The sequence below is a fragment of the Hyalella azteca genome, unplaced genomic scaffold (genome assembly GCF_000764305.2).
Source record: "Hyalella azteca isolate HAZT.00-mixed unplaced genomic scaffold, Hazt_2.0.2 contig13393, whole genome shotgun sequence".
NCBI classification, from domain to species: Eukaryota; Metazoa; Arthropoda; class Malacostraca; order Amphipoda; family Hyalellidae; genus Hyalella; species Hyalella azteca.
In genome coordinates this window covers 42,704-67,619 of record NW_025943317.1, presented here as the reverse complement: position 1 = coordinate 67,619, position 24,916 = coordinate 42,704, and the positions used below count along the sequence as shown (strand labels likewise).

The window sequence follows — 24,916 nt, the reverse complement described above, 5'->3', positions numbered from 1 at the left end:
TTTCTCCGAATTTACATCCAATTATAGCCTTCAAAATAACATTTCATGTGTAATTTCAAAATTGCATTCCTTTCTCTAAGCACGCATAGTTTCCAGATTATTGACAAAGGTTACGTCAAATGACGGGTACCGGTTAACGATGATGCTGTAAATATACTGTAACTGAGGAGTAATGGCCAAAATCGGTGTTTGTTCCCTTAACCATAATTTAGCACGAATTTTGATAGCTTCATTTGCCGATGAGCAATATGGTTTAAAACCTTCCACTCACATATGCTAAAACCATCAATGCAATATTATTGTGTAATGCAATAAAATGGTTCTGGCGGGTCAGCGAGCCAGTGATGGTCGTAGAACTACCAGTGGTACCGAGTGCTCGGAAAAACTGACCTATCACCCCCCCTCCCTATAGTCGCCACTACCAGGATGGGCAATTACAACAACAAAAACAAAACCATCAAAACATGAATTTTTTGTTGTAGAGGCTCATTTTTTATAACTTTTAAATCGAACGAATTTTCTTGAGTTTGATTCTAATTTTTTATGCCCGGGGCATAATGTGTGAAAGATCTTGCGAAAAAAATGTATGATGCATGAAATGTGGCTTGGCATCGATTGTGATTGACGTCACTGCAGATTTGAGATAACTATTTCGAATCAACTTTCTTGCAATCATATAAATTGCACAACTAAATTTGTTGTTGAATTATATGAAATCCATACAAAAATTTTTTTAAAAATTCCCATTTAAATATAATAATTTAAACCCTAATATAATTAAAATTTTAGATTGTATAGCCCAACCAGACAGGCCCCATGTCAAATCGGCTCCATATATATATATATACGGTAACGTGTTTTAAACTTATAAACTCTTATAAATATTATGAATAGGTTATTCGAAAACATTTGGCATTCATAACTTCAACGGTCGCGTGAAGGCCCAAGCTGCACGCTCACATTCAGAAACGCAATTAAACATTTTGTCGATGTGATGGCGTGTCAATTTTTATTTGTTGAGTCGATTACCTGTCGATCACCTGTTGATTACCTGTCGATTACCTGTCGATTACCTGTCGCTTATTTGTCGATTACCTGTTGATTACCTTTCGATTACCTGTCGATTACCTGTCGATTACCTGTCGATTACCTGCCAATTACCTGTCGATTACTTACCTGTCGATTACCTGTCGATTACCTGTCGCTTATTTGTCGATTACCTGTTGATTACCTTTCGATTACCTGTCAATTACCTGTCGATTACCTGTCGATTACCTGCCAATTACCTGTCGATTACTTCTCGATTACCTGTCGATTACCTGTCGTTTATTTCTCGATTACCTGTCGATTACCTGTCGATTACCTGTCGATTACTTCTCGATTACCTGTCGATTACTTCTCGATTACATGTCGATTACCTGTTAATTACCTGTCGATTACTTCTCGATTACCTGTCGATTACCTGTTAATTACCTGTCGATTACTTCTCGATTACCTGTCGATTACCTGTCGATTACCTGTTAATTACCTGTCGATTACTTCTCGATTACCTTTCGATTACCCGTCGCTTTTATCAGCACGAGGGCAAGTTATTATAGTTTTCAAGACTCTGTGCTGATCGCGATCCAAATCTTTACAATATTCAAAATAATTTAAAAGTACTATTATATTTTGAAAAATTTAAAAGTCAAGATCTTGTGAGGAGTATCGTTTTACCGAACTAATCAGTTACTGAATGCAATTTGACATAGAAAAACATCAGAACTCTAATAATCAGCAAAAAAATGTTCAATTCCTGCAAATTCAATCAACTTTATTTCAATTAGGCAGAGAAGACTTATCAAACGTCATGGAAAAATGTGTTTCAACAGAAGTTTCTTTTCCTTCAAAAGAAACTGGATCATATAATTTTAATTTACATGTTGCGTAAAAATAATTTCATACCTTATTCATAACATACTGACTTCCGCAATCTTAATAAGAAAACTATTTAGCCTTGACAACAATAGTTTGAGCATTCACGACATGAATTCTTTTTGATCGAGCTTGAGTGAATGACTTTTCACAGTTAAATGTGTTTATTTGATCGATTTCTCTGTTAGCAAATATAGCACACCGAGAACATATTATCTGAAATTTAAAGCTATTTTGCTACCCAGTCACTCAGGTCATGTTTTATTCATGTTCAAAACACTGCGGGGGACCTCGGATATCGCTAAATATTCATGCTCGAGCGATGGCAATGTTCCATTCGTTTTAAATTGCAGCATCAATATCATACTTTTCAAACAACGCAGTGCGCTGTTGGGTGCAGATTAGCGTGGTTCAGTGCAATGATTTACAATAATCCGAATATTTAGAAAAGCGACACTCTCAGCAGCTTAGTTTTTCGATATTTTCCTAATTAAGTCCTTGCTGGTCAGTGCAGAAGAATAATATATTGCCCTTTCAGATCAATCATGGCCTGTTTTTACTGAATTTATTCACGGAATGACTTTCGGAAAGTTTAATTTAGCGATTACGCAATGCTGTCTATCGTAAGAATAATCAGCCAGTTTCGAACTAATTTCGTTACTTGGAGCTGTTTATGCAACAATAAACATGTGTAGCCAGCTCTTTCATGTCGCATATACTCCCCACAAAAACGCTGCTGTCAACCATCTTCATGTTCTAATTTTGCCCGTTGACAAATTAAATTATTGTCGAAAATTAGTGACTCGTTCGAAATCATGAATGATTGCGAAAATAATTTCAATGAAAATACTTCCAATTTAGGTCACACTCCCGAAGTTACCTAGTATCGCATTTTCAGTTCACTAAAAATTAATGTTATTGATTGCTCCATATATCAAAGAAATTACCCTTCAAGTATGTAAATTGGCTTTATTAAGTTATACGTTTTGAGCAAAAATATTATATGCATTCGTCGACTTTTTTCAAGCTCGGATACATTTTTTCCGTACGATCGAGGGAAATCTTCCTTAATGAAAATGATGGCTGAAAACGTCGAAAATTACATGCTATTTTCTTTTTGGAAAATTACTTTCTATTTTCCTTTTTTCACGAACTTCTCTTAAAAATGGATGTTTAAAGTACATTTCTCAATAAAGTATTTAATAAAGATGTTGCTAACCTGAATCCTTAGAAAAATAATTGCACTTCTCGCGTAATTGAAAATTATTTATTCCCCACTTGTAACATGCATGGATGACAATTTTTAAACTGAAGCTGTTGAGCCTATAGTTAAATATAAAACAATCATGTGATTTTCGTAATTTGATTATTTTTCGTTGCAAACTTTCACTTATTGATTTACCTTTTTTGCGCTACATTAACTCATCTTCTGGTATTATTTATTGATTGTTTATAGAAAACCGAGGCTGAAATCGAAAAACGCACGCTATAAGTAAAAAAGAAATGCTCAGATAAATTTGCGTAATTAGATGTACTCATATATGCGTCAACCCATTCCTAGTTTTACATTTCCATTTTTACTACATCATTCAGGTATAACAGTTTAGAAACTAGAGTTCCAGTCAACAGATAAATGGTTAAAAATTCCTACCTCTTCAAGCCTTCAATGGGCAAGTGAATAAGATTAAGCGACAGGAATGGGCGGATTTTTTAGCATTTTACTGTTCAAAAAATCCCATGATAAAGCGATTGAAAGCGTTGGTTTTTCCAGACCACGCGGCATGTTTTTCTCCGTGGTACTCTGCTTGGCCAGTTTAGCGAGCGCAGTTCAGGGGAGCGCAATGACGCTCTTCACCGACGCAAAGATCGCGCAGGCTTGGACCACGTCTTACTTGGAGGCACCGAGCACATGTGAGTCACCTAAACGAACAATATTTTTTTTTTCAATTTGTTCATAAACAGATAGTAAAATTAATCTCTGAAATTGAAAACCGTCTTTCCCTAGAATTTTCCTTCTTCTAAAAAATTCATAATTCTTTTTTTCATACAAATGAAATGTCTGACTGTTGGTGGCTCTTCTGACAAACATTGATCAATTATTTATTCTTGTTTATGATTAGAGACCATATAACTGAAGTATATCGGAAAATTAAAGAAACTTTTTTTATAAAATTTTTGTCGTGACACTTGCAACATCGCTACCCACGACTAAAAGCTAAAAAATATAACATGGCTAAATTTTCGGAACACCCCTGATGGTCCGACTGAAAATTGAAATTTACTTGCAACTTCTTGTTAAGCCGACAGACTCTATGAAAAAAAACATTGGTTTTCTACTTTTCCAAGTCCAAATGCTTAATGAATGCTGCTGAAAATAAATGAAAACACCTAACTTAACTGACAGCCTCAAAATTGCGAAAAATTAAGTGAATTTCCATTCACAGCCTTGAATCGCATGATAAAACAACTGTGTATAAGTTCTATTGTCGAGGTTACCAAGCCAGTTTACAACCACACAGAAAATAAACACCAAAATACAAATAAACGAATAATACAAATCTTGAATAATATCATCAGTAAAGATCGCAAAATGTGGGAAAATTAATAAAAAAACTTTCGATCCGTAAGCTAGATATTGTGTTTCACTACAAGCGTATAGTAAAAATATCGTCAAATGCATACACCAGAGAACTGGTTTTCACGGAAATGTCTTATTAACTCAAAGCTGCCTTTCACAGATCACATCAAAATCATTAATTCGTTTTAACCAATACTTTGTTTAATTTATAACATTACAGTCACCAGGAAATTTGTACTTACTGACCCAGGCGTGTGCCGGAATCGGTGTTTCGTGGATACGCGGTGCCTGGCGGTGTCCATCACACAGGCGGCCTCCGTGTCCAAGTGTTACTTCAGCAGTAGCGCCTCGGTGCTCACCACCTTACTCATCACAGACCCAGCCTTCATCACCTTCATCAGGAACAAAGGTGTTCAAGATTTTGCCAATTTTAACTTCATATCACTTCTCAGCAGAACGCACTTGAAAATTTATAATATTTAGCGAGTTTCAATATACTGAAGATTAAATTCATCTTAATTCTGAGTTCACTTTGACGAGAACTTTACTCATTACTTCACGATACCTCGAAAATAGGTAAAAAAAATTTGAGTTAACAAAACTCATTCAAGTTTCTCACTAAGCTTTTTCTCACTAAGCAAAGCTTTTTCTCACTAAGTTTCATTTCTTGTGAGATTTTTATTTCCTGAAATTACGCTATAGATTGCAAAACACGCTCTGCGTCATATTTCGAGGGTGGTTTATTCCTTACATTGTAAGCTTTTGTAGGGGAGTATATACAATGCCTGATTACATTCAATTTTCGAGTAAATACAGCATAAATTGTCAACATTGGATATATTTCGCCGACGATACGTTTTCATAGCAGAAATAATTTAATTTTGATCGCCAATCGCAGTGTACAAGACAGGCTTCGAAGAGGTGGGCGGCTTCTGCTACTTCTTCTCTACCGCGACTGCCAACTTCAATACGTCGAAAAGCTCGTGCCCGACGGGCAGCGTGCTCGCCTTCCCGTCCTCTGCTACTCAGATGAACGATCTTGTGGACTACATCAAGAAAAGTAAGTAAATTGCCAGAAACTTTCAGTCATTATAGTATCATTTATGTTGGAATATTTGAATAATTTTTCTGTTTGCCCTCACAAGGGGTAACATTTGGGCTTTTGAGTAGAACTTGATCAACAATAATAAAGAGTTTTGTTAGGTTGTAGTGTGATCATGTGATGAGTTATCGACCTATTTCATGCATCACTGAATAAGGAGCACAACTGGCTTGATTGTTGATGATATTTGGATTTAGCTCCTTATTTCTCCAACTCACCAGTGCTTCTCCATCTTCATAGTAAGAAAGTCTTAAAATTTTTGTCCGTCAAACTTTTACTTGTAAACACTAATTTGCGAAGAGCTAATAAAAGTTGATTGTGTAATAATATTTTGGATTCTGTTTCATGTATTTTCGTTGTATTGAGGCTGTTACATGTGTTATTTACAGAATAATGATATTTAAAACTTTACTACCACTTTCGCCAAGAATTGGGTAACTTTGTGCAAGACATTCAAACCAATAAGATAATATTACCAAAATTTCACATAAGAAAACAAAAGAGGTTCAATTATTCTTCAAGAAGAAGATGATGTTGAAAAAATATCAAAGCCTGATAGACAACGCACAACCTTCTTTGACCTGAACGATATACTACAAGAAGAAGAGGAGTGTACCTGTGCAATGTGCACAGGCCTAATTATTAAAACATTCGAGTTGAGTAGAAACCTGAAGACTTGGCTCATGATAACTTTTGGGTTATCAGATAAAATGAATAGATATCCCCTTACAAAATCATAGGCTTATCTGAAGAAGTATCTGCAGTTGAAAGCATGGAAAAGAGACTCAAGCTTTCGCGCTGGCCAGAAAAAGGAGATCATCTGACTTACGACTGGGCAGATGTTTGTCAGAAGATAGATCCTAAAATAATGGTTTCAAAGAGGAACCAATTCTATGTACCAGACCTAGTGAACCATGTGTGACGTAATTTCAAAGGTGAAATACTAGGAAATTATCATATTTAGTGGAGATTAATTTGACTTGTCTATAATTTGAGAACTAAGAAAATAATTCTGAGGTCTCGATTTGGAGATTAAAAGTTTGTTTGCACATTAAAATAGCTTGAAAATCCATTAATTCAATGTCATGAGTTATTGAACAGGTAAAACTATTAAAATAGCGTTAAAATTGGGCGACTGCTCCCCCTTCCGACAGTCCTAAATAATTCGTTCAAACTAAATTTGGAAGGGAATACAAAAGTAAAATTTTACCGTGAACCTATTCGTATTTTCTTAAATTTATCTATAACTATTAATTGCCATCGCTTGTACAGTTTATCCATTTGTAGACAACAGTTTGATACATTTTTCGAATGTAGTCGGTTCAGAGAGAGCAGTGATCGAAATATATTCATATATAAGTTCGTTACATTAGCTGTTTTTCTCCATTCTCTGAACAAGTTTTTAGGAAATTTAGGCATCATATAATATTAAAAATCCTTAATGCACAGGCATATACGAAGATACACATGTAACACATTTTTAAAATCCAATAATTAAGTTCTCTAAGAAGCAACGTTCAGAAAAAGAAGACACCACACAAAGAAACTATTGTTGCGTACCGTGAACAGCTTTAACTCGTAGCCAAAATATACTTTGGCTATAACTGTATGAGATCATGCCGTAATATGCATCAAAACTTAGATCTCTAACATGAAAATATTGGATAACGTAATCATTAGTTGTTAAATCGGTGAGTCTCAGACATATATCCTACTTTGCATTTAATGCTTTCATATAAAGAATAATTATGTAGTTCCACACAAGTCACACTTTCAGCATAATAACTCGAACCGGATTCTTATCCAAGTCCGCGTTGTTTTCATCCATTGTAATATAGACCACGACCACTTACTCAAAATTTTATTTCAGACAACAGTATTCACTCGCGTCTCAGTAATATTGGAAGAGACACAAACTAACCATCTTAGTCACAAACCATCGTTCGTAGCTAAATCTCTTAGTTTATGCCTAAATTATCAGGATATTTGCTATTTTTTCCAACTTATAGACAAATCAGTAATGGTCTTGTAATATTTCAAATATTTTTTTCTGCAGGCCAACCTAAAGTTGCCAACTGGTGGGTAGACGGGACCCTGCGTCTCAGCGACATGAAGTTCTACTGGCCCGATGGAGTGGAGATAAAATCTTCTAAACTATTTTACTCAACAAATGAACCTTTTGCCCGACTAGAGTCGAGTAACAACTACTTGCTCAGTGACACTGCTGGTAGTGGCATCTTCAACTACATCTGCCAGCATCACAAGTGAAGAGATGATGGAGAGAAATAAAGTTCGAGTTTATCACAAGCAAAAATTTATTGATTCAAGTTAGGTCTAAATTTACAGTTAGGTTGACACTGTAACTCTCAAATCTAACCATAATTCCGATCTTAACAATAAAACTTACATATATCAGTTTGTTTTTCTTCATACTCCGGCAGACATGGAACAGTGAATGAAATGTAAACTTTTATCGGATTTGGATTAAACGCCTTCATAATATTAATACCCAAATTAAACGTTATCATAATATTAATACCAAAATTTAAGTAATAGGATTGCTAGGCTGACTGTTTCGTCCATCAGAATAACTCGACATAGCGACGAAATCAAAGCCAAGTATCATTAGCCATTAGAACTCAATGTGCATTGAGTCGGGGAGATTTGGAAAGCAATAAATGACAACCAAGCCCTGATTTAAAGCATTAAGGGAGAAAATTAGTTCATAACTTTCATACGAGTGAATTCATCTGTTTTTTTCATTGATATATAAGAAAAATATGCGTTGCCATATATATGGCGGACCTTGTATAACAGCGAGAAACGGCGACTATGAAGAAAGAAAACCGCAGGCAGCGGGATGCGCGGGAGCGCAGCCGTGCACCACCAATTTTGTGCACCAATAAGCCCTGAATCGAACGCCTTGGATCTCTCCGGATATCCACCAATCACAGGTGCACCACTCGGCTTTGTCCTCCTCCGGCCTTGACCACCACCTGCCGTGCACCACCAGGCCGCGGATCGAATCTGACTTCCGGGCATCGTTAAATTACATAATTTTACGTTCACCGCATCTGGGGTTAGGTTTCAGATAGCATAGTTCTGTTCCAAAATTTATAGTCCTTCGACAAGTGGCCGTTCGACCGAGGGCTGGTTCGACCCACGGCCTAGATACGGACGGCTTGAAGTGTTGAAGGCTACGTTCCGGAAGGCAGGAATCATGATGGTCCATTACATCCAGGGCAGTTGTGGTCTTCGGCAGGCGACCCTGCGTAACGCACGGTCGTTTACGACAGTCGTACTACTCAACGGAACTGCAACGGATCAACGTTTCTGGTAAAAGTAGGATATTTGAGTGATGTGAATTGTAAACTGGTAGATTTTTAACTTTGATTGGGTTCGTTTTACACCTTTTAGTGTACTAGAGTTTTTCGTCAACGCATGATGCACAGCAGAATATACTAGTGTAGTATTAAACGAACAAGTGTTTCATTGCAACCCTCTCTCTGTACGATTTTTTTCGTAACCTATTTCATACGAGAACTTCTACACGCGAATACTCCGAATAAAGCCTTAGAGACGTTATGGTCGCATCCTGACTAAATTAAAGCAATTACTGATCAATCAATAATAAAATTATAATAATGAAACAAATAAATCTGTAAATCATTGCCATGAATTTCATAACCTAATCATCCGATCAAAGTTGAAATTTCTCTAGCATAAAACATTTTCAATTCGCGTAACTTTCAAACCAATGATTTATCATGTCCATTCTTGTGAAAAATAATCAAAGTTCAGTTGAAGTTGTGCGGCTCTGGAATAAGTCAAATGCACGCAATCGTAACATTTCGTGTAAAAGCGATAAGTCAATCACGAATAGTTATAAATATTTCTCTTCATATATACAATAAAAAATACAGCCAATGATTACTCAACCATTCTGTGAAGCTTTAAATACGTAAAAGTCAGGAATTGACAGCTTGTTCGTATTGCCTCAATAAAGCCATGAAGAAACTTTTCTTCTCTCAGATTTTCGTCGATAAATTTGATCAAAAGTTCATTGCTGTTGATGAAGATTGAGCATGAAATTTGAGTTTTTAAATTAAGGAACAGAAGTTCGTATAGTTCCAAATTTTTGATAGCACAGTCGGGTTCCAGGGTAGCGCCTGGCAAGTTCAAATGGTTGTCGGTAAAAAACCATTGATCTAGAAAAAGCACGGAAATATATGTAGCTACTAAATTTTCAAGAAAATTTTAACTCCTGGCCATGCACATTCATTTTACGTAAAAAATCTTGCATACCTTGGTATTTATTTCCATGATTTCTTCCTCGAATGCCTAAATTTTTATGAGGTATCATTTCACCCAATTTACTTAATTGAATGCTTAATCTGAATGCCTCCTTACATAATAGTATTTGAAAATTTATATCTTGAAGCTTAGCAGTCTTCAAATTGTATGTTAGTCTATTTAATCGCTGGAAACTTGATGTAATGTAATAGAGTTTAATCATTCTCTTTCAGAACTTCCCACTGCAGGATTTTCACAACTCATGTGAATTGCAGCAATTATTGGAGATTTCTATGCGCAACGTGTTAGGCATAAAAAGCCTTGTCGTACGAGTGCTGCTGACGCGTACTTTCGATTGAACCGCAGACGTGATTACATAAAACGAATATAATTTACAATAAAAGGTGATATAACGTTGTATTGCCACCGGCGCGAAATAGGTAGCTATCTGAAGCGCTAGTAAATCTTATACTACTACTACTACTACTTGTATTGCCACACTTAGACCACGACTCGGAACATAGCAAAAACTGGACGACGTAGGTGCATCTCATCTGATCTGGTAATTAAGACACCAAGTTCACACTGGGCGACATTATACGACTGAGAAATATTCAAACCTAGTTCAATTAGTGGAATATTTTTAATACCAAAATTTAATTTTCACTGGGTAATATAAAATAAATTACCCAGGTAGGCACGGAAAATTAAATACTACATTATTCACTTCGTAGAAATTACAAAGAAAATTGTTCGAATATAACTGGCAGCTTAGCAATGTCAAGATAACTGTAAGAAAAAAAATTTCGAGAAACAACGATCAAGTTTTGTTTATGAATTCACTGAACATTCTCCGTGAAGATAGCTAAGTACGTATCCTGTGTCTCAACTGTTTATCGAACGAGTGTAATAATTCAAATGTGCTCCTTCATTCACAATAGGATCACTTCAATCCACTCCTTCAATCGAGCTTACGTTCACGATCTCTGCAAGTGGGTGGTTAGTTCAGTGGCCGTAGTTGCTAGCGCTTACGATCTCAGCAAGAAACTCTTCTTCTATTAATACTCACTTTCGTTTACATAACAATTTTAAAGTTCAGCGGTTATCAGAAATTTGTTCCCTAATTTATCTTTTATAGCTCATTCAAAGACTAAATCAGAAAAAATAAATGTAAAATGCTGCTGTTCACTAATAAAATAACAGTATAAAAAGTAAGAAATGTCAGTCCTCGAAAGAAAAAAATTCCAAGTAAAAAATTGTCCGAAATAACTGCCAATTAACTGATAAATTCTTGGCAACGTGATGAATTTAAAAATTTAAATCGTCACTGAATGCATTTGTCAATAATATTGTTGGATGGATTTGGTGGAATTTACTTGCGGCTTCACTGAATGTTTAGGTTGGAGCGTTATACAGGCGCTCATTTCAAGAAGCTGCACTCGAAAGATGTATCAAAATAACGGTTTGGATAAAATTTCTGTGAGATTTTTGCACTACTTCCTTGAACCATTGTATTATTCGATGAGATAGAGAGAGTAAATTAATTTATGAATTTGAAACGATCGATTAACATTGCTGTAATATGCATATGCAATATAAGAAAGTCGAAAAAATACGAAAAAAAATCAATGATCTCATTCCTTCATAATGCCATTTCAATCATTTTCCCTTGAAATGCCCGTTGCCATGTAAATCCCCTCATTAGCTTGATATGCACCTCTTATATGAATGGTAATTAAGTGAGAACTAATGGTTGATCCGGTTGTAGCGTGATCCGAGGATATTTAGGAACAGCGTAAACGATTATAGAATATTACTTATAGGATTGAAGTTCGGCTTTCAGTTAAGGATGTCATATATTTTAGCTCCTTATAGTCTTGGGTAACAATGTTGCAAGTGTGAGAGGTTGCGAGGTTGCTTCTCTGTGCACCTCTTATATGAATTGTAATTAAGTAAGAACTAATGGTTGATCCGGTTGTAGCGTGATCCGAGGATATTTAGGAACAGCGTAAACGATTATATAGTTTTAATTAGGATTAAAGTTTGATTTACAGTTTTGGATGATCTAAGTTTTTAAATTGGAGCCTTTACAGTGATGTATTCGGCGTCCAGTTGAAATACGGATTTGTCTAGAGTATTATACACTAGTCGTTCTCTACTCTATTAATTTAGGGTTACTGTCCTGTTTGATAGAGGTTTAGAGGGTTGTTTGTTATAGGGTTACTGTCCTCGCCGTAGACTGACGACAGAGCTAATATAACTTCGTCATTTGACGTTGTGCACCAAGGGCATGACTCGGTAAACAGGGAAGGCGAACAAACATATGTTTATGAACATATCGCAATGAAGGAAATTATCTTTCATCAAGGAAGATATCAATGAGGAAATATCTAGGGACGAATGGTATCAACATTGTCCCCTTACACAAGTGTCACAACGAAATTTTTACCAGAAAACCTACAAATTTTGGCGTTTTTTCTTTAATTTTCTAAAATACTGTTGTTCTATGGTTTCTAACTTAAAACAATGATAAATAATTAATAAATAATCGTCAAACGAGCCACCTGCAGCAGCTATAAATTTCATTTCTACGCGGAGAAAGTCTCGTAAAATGAAAATTTTTTAACTATATTTAGATGAATGAAAATTCTGGGGAAAGACGATTTTCAGTTTCTGAGATTAATTTTAAAATTTTTTTTTCAAACAAATTCGAAAAATATTCGTTTGTTTTCGTCGGCGCCTCCAAGTAGAACGTGCACGTTCTACTTGCACGTATATAGTTCAGCATGGTCCCATCCTGGGCAAACTATTTTGCGTCGGTGAAGAGCGCCATTGAGCTCGCCTGAACTGTGCTAAAACGGAAGAGAGGAGGTGCAAAATGTTGTCAAGCGAATTGTGATTGTACAATACAAAACTGATCAAATTCCGAAAATTTCAAGATTCTATTGTGGAATCGTCCTTAGATTTTGATCAACGGTTCAAATAGAAAGAATAATTGTTTAAAGAACGAGATGTGCAGTATTAATGTTTTAAAGAATGTAGTGAAAAAACTGCTGAATAAATTTTTAAATCGTCTTGTTCACAGGGAAATTAATTTTTTCCCCCGTTGCAATACTAATCTTTTCATATTTCCTTTTTTGATAATCCTCTCCGTAACAATATCGAAAATCAGTTCGTCATGTAAAAATGATCCTCCAAGTATGAAGCAGTGAATGATATTATTTTTATTGTACAGTGAATGCGATAATTGAAACAAAAACAGTTCCTGCTAGCGATTCTTGATAATATTGTTGAACTGCTGTAAAAAATTGCTTCTAATGTCTCTTGATACTTTCTGGGTGCGACCCATTTATCATTCCTAACATCGAAGAATTCACTTTTCTATTCTTTATTGTGACAATAATATAGCGTGTTCCTAGGTAAGATGTGAAAATAAAGTCCGTCTGCAGATTACTTGATGAGAGACATGCGGCATGAAAGAGCTGCCGATCTGCATTTTTGCATCGAGAGAGAAACTATTGCCAAAAATTCGCATGCTTAACATGACAGTGCATAAGATCGCTGAATGAGACTTCCAGTGAGTCTACCTAAGTACAATCGGCATCAAAACAGGTCTTGATTGATCAATCAAATAAGGGCAATACTCTTTTTTGGCAGTGAGGATATAAAAAGTAAATCCGGCAAAATTTTCAGCATTTTGTACACCATTCACTTCTATCAGCAGCAGTTATAAGCCCATGCCACGCAAATCCTAGATAAGCATTATTGCTAAGCATTTACTGATTTATCTAATGATGAATCCACTAAGAAAACTTCACCTGCTAAATTTGTCGGATTTCTGCACTATTCTTCGCTCACCCACACTAACCTACATGCTAGTGTTCACACAGCCGTTTGATTGTGATGAAAATGATTCAGTGCATTGGTTAACTTCAGGAATAACCTGCAGTGCGGTGTTTAACATCACAGATAACTTGCAGTGCATCGTTTAACTTCGCATGTAACCTGCTGTACATCGTTTAACTTCACATATAACATGCAATACACATTTAACTTCACAAATAACCTGCAGTACATTGTTTAACATCCCGAATCGTTTAATTTCACGAATAACCTGTAGTGTATTGTTTAACTTCCTGAATAACCTGCAGTGCATTGTTAAACTTCACAAATAACCTGCAGTGCACAGTAAAAATTCCATTATTTACCAGTAGTGCACTGTTTGAAAGACCTTTTCTCACAACTCATGATGTTCGCATTGCCAGGTGAAAGTGGTAAAATACATATAACATGTTAGAAAAGAGCAAGCGCAATTCAGAAAAATCTTGAAATTTAATTGTGGTATTACATAATGATTTTTCCAAAATAATTTAATTATGACTTGACTATCGCCTTTGTGGCTGCAATTACGACGGTGATCGATTTGATAGAAATTTTTACTATTAAACTTCGCATGAAGACATGAGGTCAAGAACCAGAAAGCAAAATTTATCAGAATTAGTAATGTTATTAATTTATTTCTAACTTTAATTATAACGATGTATTAAAATATTTTAATACCTAATATAGGCTTATGCGCGTATTCATATGAAGTTATATGTCAGCATATTTACATGTAGCTACTTACTACGTATCCACGTACTAATTATTTTGATCCTAAATACCCTAAAACGTTCATTTTCTAAATTTCATGCTAATAGGTGATGCTAAAATGTTAATATTCTTCTACTCCTTGCATCATCGACCTCCGGGAAGTTATTCATAACTTTAGGTGACCTTTTTCATTCAGAACAACTCGCTGATAGTACTCAATCTAGTTACTGGTTTTGGATTTGCATGTATTCAATTCAATTCAATTTTCATGTCAATGATAGCTCATGGATCTGTTACTATAAATACTATTTGCATTTCGACAAAAATTATTTTCCAGGATTGTCTTCATCAGGAACCACAGATCAGAATTGATCAACAAATATTTTTATCAATGTCCTCGCAATGCTTAGGCTAAACTGGTACTAACTTTTAGGAGATATTGTTTTAATTTTAAAAAATTTCACTGTGTGCAAATCTAATAAAAGAATCACAAAGTAACTGAAGTTTGACGTATTTTCAACCCCACTTTATGTAGTTTCACAGTGTTGATTAGAATGATACTTGTATTTATACAGTAATTTGCAAGTCGGCTTATAGCAGCATCATTGTTTCTACCCTTGTTTCACATAACTACGATGTGCAGGGAACCACAAATAACCAACTCGAGTTGAAGGATTGCATAATATGCAAATTCCTTCACTCCATGAACAAAAAAATTACCTGTTGAAAAACACATGTTGAATGCTTTAATTTCTGACTATAGCCAGTTCCGGGTTTACTTTGAACATTGATGATTTGAACATAGTAAAGACGAATGGAAGTGCAGCATGAACATCTTCAGCCATTATCATTTTCTATATCATACAGCAGTGAAAATTTGCATACTCTGAAATGGTTTTTTTATGAAAAAATTGAATCTTGTTCGTTTTTTTGTATTTGTAAACATACTATGTAGTGACGTTGCAATTATTTTTATCAAACCGCCTTCATCACCTTCATCAGTAACATAGGTGTTCAGGATTTTTGAAATTTCAAGTTCAGACCACTTTCCTTCAGAACGCATTTAGACAAATGTATAATATCTTGCGAGGTTCAATAAACCAAAGATGAATATCGTTTTAATTCTGAATTCACTCCGACGAGAACTTGACTCATTAATTCACGATACTCCTTAAAAAAATTGAACGAAATTTAAATTAACAAACTTCATTCACGATACAATTTCAACCCTTTTTCTAACTGAGATTCAGTTTTCGGGTGATTTTTTTTATCCTGAAATTAAGCATTAGTTCACAACACACGCTCTGCATCACATATCGAGTGTCGTTTAGCCCTATATATTAATTAGAAGCTATGTACGAGTACAATGTCCGAATGTACGAGTACGAGTACAATGTCCGTATGAACGTGTATGTACGAGTACAATGTCCGATTGACTGCAATTTACAAGTGAGTACGATAAAAGTTGTCAACATGGGATATTTTTCGCAGATGGTAAGTGTTTCTAATAAAAATAATTTATTTTAGATCTCCAATCACTGTGTGCAGGCCAGGCTTCGAAGATGTAAGACGCTTCTTCTACCTCTTCTCTATCCCGCTTGCTAACATTAATAGGTCAAACAGCTCGGGCTCGGCGGGCAGCGTGCTCGCCTTCCCGTTCTCCGCTACTCAGTTGAATGATCTTGTGTCTTACGTAAAGAAAAATGCGTAAATTGTCAGAAACTTTCGGTCATTATAGTTTCATATATGCTCGGATATTTTGAAAATTTTTGCCGTCAGAAGGGGATGGGCTTTTGAGTAGAACTTTGGCCAATACTTATAGAAGATTTTGTTGTGCTGTAATGTGATTATGCCATGTATTATTGACCTATTTCATGCATCACTGGATAGGGAGCACAACTGGCTTAATTGTTAATGATATTTGGTTTAGCTCCATATTTCTATGGAGCTAATTCACCAGCGCTGCTCCATCTCCATTGTGAGAAAGTTTTAAAATTTGCGTTCTGTCAAACTTTTACTTGTAAACACCAATTATTGGAGAACTAATAAATATATAATAATATTATGGATTATATTTCAAATATTTTTATTCTATTAAAGCTGTTACATGTTTTATTGACAGAATAATTATATTTAAAACTTCATTACCACTTTCGCCCAGAATTGGAATAACTTAGGTCCAAACAGTTAAACCAATCAGATAATTGTAACAAAATTTCGAATAAGAAAAACAAATGAGGTGCAATTATTTTTCATATGAAGATGATGTTGAAATAATATAGGAGTCTGATAGACAACGCGGCGTCTTCTTTGACCTGGACGATATACTTCAACAAGAAGAGGTATGTGCCTGTGCAACGTTATAATGACCTAATTATGAAAACATTCGAGTTGAGTTGAAACATGAAGACTTCGGTATTAAAAACTTTTGTGTTGTTAAATATAATGGATAAAATTCCCATTTCAAAATTATCGGCTTATCAGAACTAAAAAGTAAAAACTATTTTTTTTAGAAATTCCCTAAATGTAACAGGCAGCAAGTCTAACCGCATTAGCTAGAGCCTGAAGAGAACCGATGAAATTTTACCAGTAAGTGCAACTCATAAACAAAACTACATTAATATAATAAATTACAATCTCGCGTGGAAGAGTCAATAATGATTACGATAACGCTCATCCCCCTGCCTACCTCCAGCTAATTCAGTGAATTGCAGACATGTAAATTAATTAAAGACTTCATAGCAGCACAAGCTATTTGTAATACCTGGACTGTGTCAACTAAAATGCATGGCAAATACAATTAAGAGATGTATCTCTCATCTCTGACCTTAATCTGAGAAAAATTGCTCATTATGAAACAGAACATCCTTCTGCCTTTTCACGCTTGATGGTAACATAAAATCATGTGATTCTTAAGAATCTTTCATTGTTAACAATCGAAAACTTCTATATCCTGCAGCAAATATTCAGCAATAAATGAATGTTGCTTTTATTTATCCTAATATCGCCCAAAGGGAGGCTAAGCTCCATATACTCGTGCCTTTGTTTCCTTAAATAACTTGACACGTTGCTGAGAAATAGCCAATCCCATAAACTCAATTACTCCGTGCTATTCTCAAGTTGCCTTGTTATATCCTATAACTTTTTCTATATAGCAATTGCTGCAAGGGAGGAAAATCCGTGCATGATTTCACACCAAATTTGAAAAATAATTGTTAAATCATCATGCGAGGGGAAGGATCGGCTGAGGGACCTCGCGGGAGCAGACGTAGCGCAACGACTGCGGCATGGAAACCGAGATTTGCAGGAGAAGATGCAACACAATACTGAACTGCTGAAGAACGGAGGTGCAATACTAGCGCCCAGCTATGGAGTGGTAGGCCCGTTTACACTAGGGGCAACACACGAGAATCAAGTGCCTCAAAGCGCATGCAGAGGCGCTTTGCAGCCTCTGCATGCGCTTCTTGACCGATTGACGAGCTAGCGATTGACAGGGGCCATGCCTCATGAAACACAAGCGCGGCACTTAGTAGATAGCTATTAGAGAATTGATATCACTTGTATGCTTAAATCGCAAATTAACTAAGAATTTAAATTAAATACAAAATTTAAATCAAATTAAAAATCTAAATTAGTTAAATAAATAAATTCAATTCGTTCTATGGTTTCAATGCATCAATTTGTGACTTCTGATTTGTGATTCTAGATTCAACGAACTGACGATGGAGCTGGTCTCCGAAACGTTTTCTATAAAGATATGAATTTTTGTGGACTATTCTTTGCTTTTAAATTCTTAGTTAGTAGATAGCTGTCTGTGGTCTAGTAAGGTTAATTGTGTACGCTGGTCGGGCACACCAAATGTCGACTAACACCACCCTCGTTTGGAGTCACTCTCTAGTAGAGAACCTAATTGATCTTTATATAGAAAATGAAAGCTTATGGAGTGTTTGGTCAAAGGAGTACAAAAATCGAAATGCAAATGATGTAAGTTATTTTTACATGATTATTCAGGGTGTCGAAAAATTCTTCAGATAACGTTAATAGATCAAATGGCAGGTCTGAGCAATTATTTTTAATATTTTTAACGATGTTTCAAATGATTTATATAAGTGAATCTTTGCATGATTAAAATCCAGCAGAATGAAGGCGGATTGATAGTTGGAACGTGTGTGTTTAAAACGTACGTTTTAAGAAGGCACTTTTCTTATTCTAAGACTTATTAAAAAAATCTTTTATGAAAAAAATCACTTTTTTATTCTACTATGCTATATGTAATAGCGTATTTCGTGCAAAAATTCATTTTTGGATTTAAGTATTTTTTATTTCGTGCATCTATTCGGGCCATCATTGCATACGTATATGAGCACTCAAATTAAGGGCGACTCGTGGGCACAGCATGTTGGGTATTGGATTTGGTCCATACTGTAGTACATTGGTTAAATATTCGTCCCTGAACATGCGATACCCGACGTTAATAACCGCACGGTAATTAAACTCTCCGACCAAAGTTGAAACTTCTCTAGCATAAAACATTCTCAATTCGTTTAACTTTCAAATCAATGATTTTTAGTGGCTATTCTTGTGACGACTAATCAAAGTTTAGTTGGAGTTGTGCAGCTCTGGAATAAATCAAATGCACGCAATCGTAATTTTTCGTGTATAAGCGATAAATTAATGACAAATATTTATACATATTTCTCTTCAAATATACAGTGAAAAATGCAGCCACTGTTTACTCAATAATTCTGCATGTGAAGCTTTAAATGCGAAAAATATTAGGTCAGTTATTAAAAGCTTGTAAATATTGCCTTAATACAGCCAAGATAAAACTTTTCTTCTCTCAGATTTTCGTCGATGAATTTCACAGCTGAAATTTATCGACGATCAGAATTTAATTATCACTTGATCAGAAGTTCCCTGCTGTCGATGAAGATTGAGCTTAAAGTTTAAGTCTTAAATTAAGGGACATTAGTTCGTTGAGCTCAAAATTTCTCGTGATAGCACAGACGGGTTCCGGAGTAGAGCCTGGCAAGTTCAACTGGTTGTCGGCGAGCTTCGCATTTAGAAATCGACTAATAGAACGTAAATATATGTGGCTATTGAATTTTCAAGAAAATTCTAACCCCTGGATAATCTGATTCATCTTACCCTACTACCTTGGTATGTATTTCCATGATTTCTTACTTGAATGCCTAAATTTAAATGAGATAACATTCCACAGTATTTACTTGATTGAATGCTTAATCTGAATACTTCCTTACATAATTATCGAATTAATGATTTTGCTGTGACCTGAGAAAGGTAGCTTGAGGTATCATCATAAGTCATATCCTTGAACACTGGTTCTGTGGTGTATACTTTTTGACGATATTTGAAACGCTGGTAGTGAAAAGAGTATCCGACTTGCGGTCCGAATGTTTTTTTTTTAAATTTAGTGGTCTTTAGTGCCGCTGTTATTCAAGATTTGAATTATTCATTTCTTTGTCTTTTGGTGTTTATTTTCTTTATGGTTGTAAACTGGCTTGGTAACCTCGATATTAGAATTTACACAGTTGTATTATCATGCGTTTCAAGGCTGTGAATAGAATTTCACTAAATTTTTCGAAATTATGAGGCTGTCAGTTCATTTAGGTGTTTTTCCCTAATTTTCGGCAGTATTCAGTATGCATTGGGGCTTGGAAAACCAATGTTGACTTTCTTTTCATAGAGTTTATCAGCTAAACAAGATTTGGTATATATCTACTATCACTCAAACAATCAGAAATATTTTGAAAATTAACCATGTCATATATTTTAGCTCCCATATATAGTCTTGAAAAACGATGATGCAAGTGTGAGAGGTTGCGAGGTTGCTTCTCTGTGCACCTCTTATATGAATGGTAATTAAGTGAGAACTAATGGTTGATCCGGTTGTAGCGTGATCCGAGGATATTTAGGAACAGCGTAAACGATTATATAGTTTTAATTAGGATTAAAGTTTGATTTACAGTTTTGGATGATCTAAGTTTTTAAATTGGAGCCTTTACAGTGATGTATTCGGCGTCCAGTTGAAATACGGATTTGTCTAGAGTATTATACACTAGTCGTTCTCTACTCTATTAATTTAGGGTTACTGTCCTGTTTGATAGAGGTTTAGAGGGTTGTTTGTTATAGGGTTACTGTCCTCGCCGTAGACTGACGACAGAGCTAATATAACTTCGTCATTTGACGTTGTGCACCAAGGGCATGACTCGGTAAACAGGGAAGGCGAACAAACATATGTTTATGAACATATCGCAATGAAGGAAATTATCTTTCATCAAGGAAGATATCAATGAGGAAATATCTAGGGACGAATGGTATCAACATTGTCCCCTTACACAAGTGTCACAACGAAATTTTTACCAGAAAACCTACAAATTTTGGCGTTTTTTCTTTAATTTTCTAAAATACTGTTGTTCTATGGTTTCTAACTTAAAACAATGATAAATAATTAATAAATAATCGTCAAACGAGCCACCTGCAGCAGCTATAAATTTCATTTCTACGCGGAGAAAGTCTCGTAAAATGAAAATTTTTTAACTATATTTAGATGAATGAAAATTCTGGGGAAAGACGATTTTCAGTTTCTGAGATTAATTTTAAAATTTTTTTTTCAAACAAATTCGAAAAATATTCGTTTGTTTTCGTCGGCGCCTCCAAGTAGAACGTGCACGTTCTACTTGCACGTATATAGTTCAGCATGGTCCCATCCTGGGCAAACTATTTTGCGTCGGTGAAGAGCGCCATTGAGCTCGCCTGAACTGTGCTAAAACGGAAGACAGGAGGTACAAAATGTTGTCAAGCGAATAGTGATTGTTAAAAAAACTAATCAGATTCCGAAAATTTCAAAATTCAATTGTGGAATCATCCTTAGATTTTGATTGACAGTCCAAATAAAAAGAATTTTTGTTTAAAGAACGAGATGTGCAGTATTCATAGTTAAGAGAAGGTAGTGAAAAAAAGTGCTGAATAAAATTTCAGTAATTCATCTTTTACTGTCAGAGAAATTTTTTCATCGTTACAATATTACTCTTTTCAGATTTCCTTATATGATAATCATCTCCGTAACAATATCGAAAATCAGTTCGTCATGTAAAATTTTCCTTCAAATATGAAGTACCGGTAGTGAATGATATTATTTTTATTGTACAGTGAATGTGATAATCGAAACAATAACAGTTCCTGCTAGCGTCAGTGCATATTTTCATGAGATTCTAACGGTTGAGCTCCTGGGAAAAACGGCTCGAGTGAAAACTTTGACCTCAAACCCCCCTGTACGTGATTATACAGCAGCAGCATATCAAAAGTGGAGAGTATGAGTTAAGCGTCCGCTTCGCTGGCTGTAGGCGCACAGAAAGTGAGCCGCTCCTGCCGAATTAAGGATGAATCTACTAAGAAAACTTCACCTGCTAAATTTGTCGGATTTCTGCACTATTCTTCGCTCACCCACACTAACCTACATGCTAGTGTTCACACAGCCGTTTGATTGTGATGAAAATGATGCAATAGTCTTTTCGAAGAAATAGTATTTTGGAAGTATTTCGATCTTGGTGCTTTAAATGATCGTTATTTTCAAAATATGTTATGAAGAAATGGTTTCCGATAAAGAAAACAATGATCAGCGGCGTACAACGGGAGCTAGTCGTTAATATTCAAAATTTAATACTTTATTTATGCCATTAAGGCTGAAAAAATCGAGAACCGTATCATTCGAAATTTTTAATCGAACTTTTTCGTCTCTGAATTCTCAACGTAAATATAATATTTTCAGTGCTCATCGAGATCAAATCTCCATCGATAGCCCAAGTCGACCGAGTAAAATCTATGTAAAATGATCGTGACCTAATTTACTGGGTAGAAAAATGGCATTGAATTTCCGGGAACATTTTTTCTGGTCTGTGCCCTCAAAATCGAGGAGTCTTAAGGGCTTTCAGCCCTTAAGGTGAAATCGAGCACAGAAAATGCGCATTTTGTTGTAAAGATTCGTTCGATTAACCTCTGGAGGGGGACATGCCGTGATGGTTTGAACTATCGTTTCCAGGGCTACAAGGTTTGTTGTTCGTCAGGCGCTGGTGCATTCCACAATGTTAATGATTGGGGAGCCGGGTCGATCATGCGATTCTGTTCACGATGAATAGCTTTTTCATGGCATAGATCTCGAACAAATTTAATGTAAAAGCGTTGATATTTTGTTCCAGCTTGTGATCGAGGACAAACTACGGTAAACGGAAATGCAATTTTTTCGTGATTAAAGATTGATTTTCTCTGTTCCATTGATGTAATCTTAGGTTAATTTGGTTAAATGAAAGTTTTTTTCGGGTTCATTAGAGTTTTTGAAATTTGGTCTGCTATGTTTTTTTATATTACGAGAACGTTGAATTTTTTATGCCATTAATTAACGCTTCCCGCAAAAAAAATTTGAGCATTAAATTGAGGTCTTGGTATATTCTGAAGATTTAAGCATTTCATTTAATAATGTACAACTATCAGCTTAGAGCACTCTAACATAATAAAGTTTGTTCGTGAATTTTATAAATGAGTGCCAGTTAGAGAAGTATAAATAATAATAGACATGACATGCCACATGAAAACTTTTTAATTTCCAGTTAATCGATGTGGTCGAGAGGCTGTTTTGGCTCGGATTCAAATTATTTATAGCGTCGTTATTTTTTTCTGATCCTGATAATATCTACTGTAGTGTATGAATAGAAGAGCAATACCGCTGAACTGGGAGGAAAGCATTGATCAAGAGTAGACAGGAATGACGAACATCGAAATAACTGAGTTCTAAAATTGCCGGATTTATCAAGCAAGGAAAACGCTTGGCTAAAAAGCAAGTTATATGGTAGCAAGGTAGCGCCTCGTTGCCCGGGTTTTAAAATTCCTTCAATTTAGAAAATCCCATGCCAGCTTTCTGCAATTTTCTTCATTTAAATCATAATAAAGCATATGTTTTGGAATTGTTAGAAGACCACTTCAAACGAACATTTTGCGCAGAATACAGAACTTCCCCTTTACTCCCATTTTATTATTACAACACTTCTCTTTTACTTCACTTCTTGTTTGTCTGTTTGTCTGTCTGCTACAAATCTTGTAATCAAAATTTAACACACTTCTACTTATCCTATCGATCTGAAATTTTGCACACTTGCGTAAAGTTGGAGACAATGCATGAATCAAATGACAAAATAAATAATTTTATTAATAAAAACATTTTTTCAAAATTAAAATAACTGAAAAAATAATTTTGTCAGCTACAAATCTTATAATTGATGTTTGACACACTTATACCTGTCCAATTGATATGGAATTTTGCAGAATTGTGTGAAGTCGAGGCAATGCTTGAATCAATTGACAGAATGAATAATTTTGAGAAAAAAAATTGTATATATAAAAAAATTGAAAAATCAATTTTTTTAATATTCGAAAATAAAATGAGAAATTCATTGTACATCTTGAGCATTGGACACACTGGATTCTTTAGAAGTGTTGTCTTTAAAAAGTAAATTTTAAACGTATATTATTAGAATTTATGTTCACCACTGGCAAAATCGAATTCAAATTCATGATCGAATCTTTTCATCCTCCCTACAATTGTGTACCTTCGAATAAAATTTCAGGTCCAGGTAATATCCCATTACCATAAGTATCATGGATGCGCTCCAAATTAAACAACCCCTAAATAATTGTAGTGCCAGGCCTATAAAAGACCTACAAACCAACTTACAATCAGGTACACTTTGACAAATATACATAAGAAGACAGATTATGTAAAAATTTATAAGATTTGGTCATTATTATCATATATTTATAAAAGTTCGTTTGTTTGTTAAACCATGCCGCCGTAAATACTCGTAAGTATTGACCACGGCCATTACACCAGGTTCCACGATACTTACCACGTTGGCAGGATGTCACCTAAACTTAAAATTTTTTTATGAAATTGTGCATCATTGCAAAGCGGGGTGGGAGGGTTAAAGAAATTTAAAATGAGCAATTCAATATGATGAGTGTAAATCAATTGTTTTTATAAGTTAGAAGTATAAGTTAATCTTAATTTACCTCGGAGTTCAGTTAACTGTGAGTTTAAATCTTATAGGTGGATTATTATTGGCCATTCTTAATAGAATGTGATAGAATTTCCTGTGATAGTAATGAATAGAATAGAATAGAAGTGTCGGCGTTGAAGACATAGGCCCATGGCCTGTTGCCGATTCTTGAACTTTTCATGACTTGAAGATGTGTATAAGAGACAGGGCCTGTTGAAGGCATTGTGCCAGTTGACAGTAGAGGGCCTGTTGATTGCATTGTGCCAGTTGACAGTAGAGGGCCGGTTGACTGCATCGTACCGTACCAGTTGACAGTAGAGGGCCTGTTGATCGCATTGTGTCAGTTGACAGTAGAGGGCCTGTTGA

At 35.3% G+C, this 24,916-nt stretch overlaps 1 protein-coding gene across 1 annotated transcript in view; it reads left to right on the top strand.

Annotated features, from left to right (window-relative positions):
- The first annotated feature begins 3,704 nt into the window (after nucleotides 1-3,704).
- The window catches only part of LOC125178870, a 29,280-nt gene continuing 8,068 nt past the window's right edge, over nucleotides 3,705-24,916 (top strand). The window contains exon 1 of the mRNA XM_047883646.1: nucleotides 3,705-3,825. Coding sequence (XP_047739602.1) covers nucleotides 3,756-3,825 — 70 coding nt within the window. The 5' untranslated portion in view covers nucleotides 3,705-3,755. The remainder of the gene's footprint in view (nucleotides 3,826-24,916) is intronic.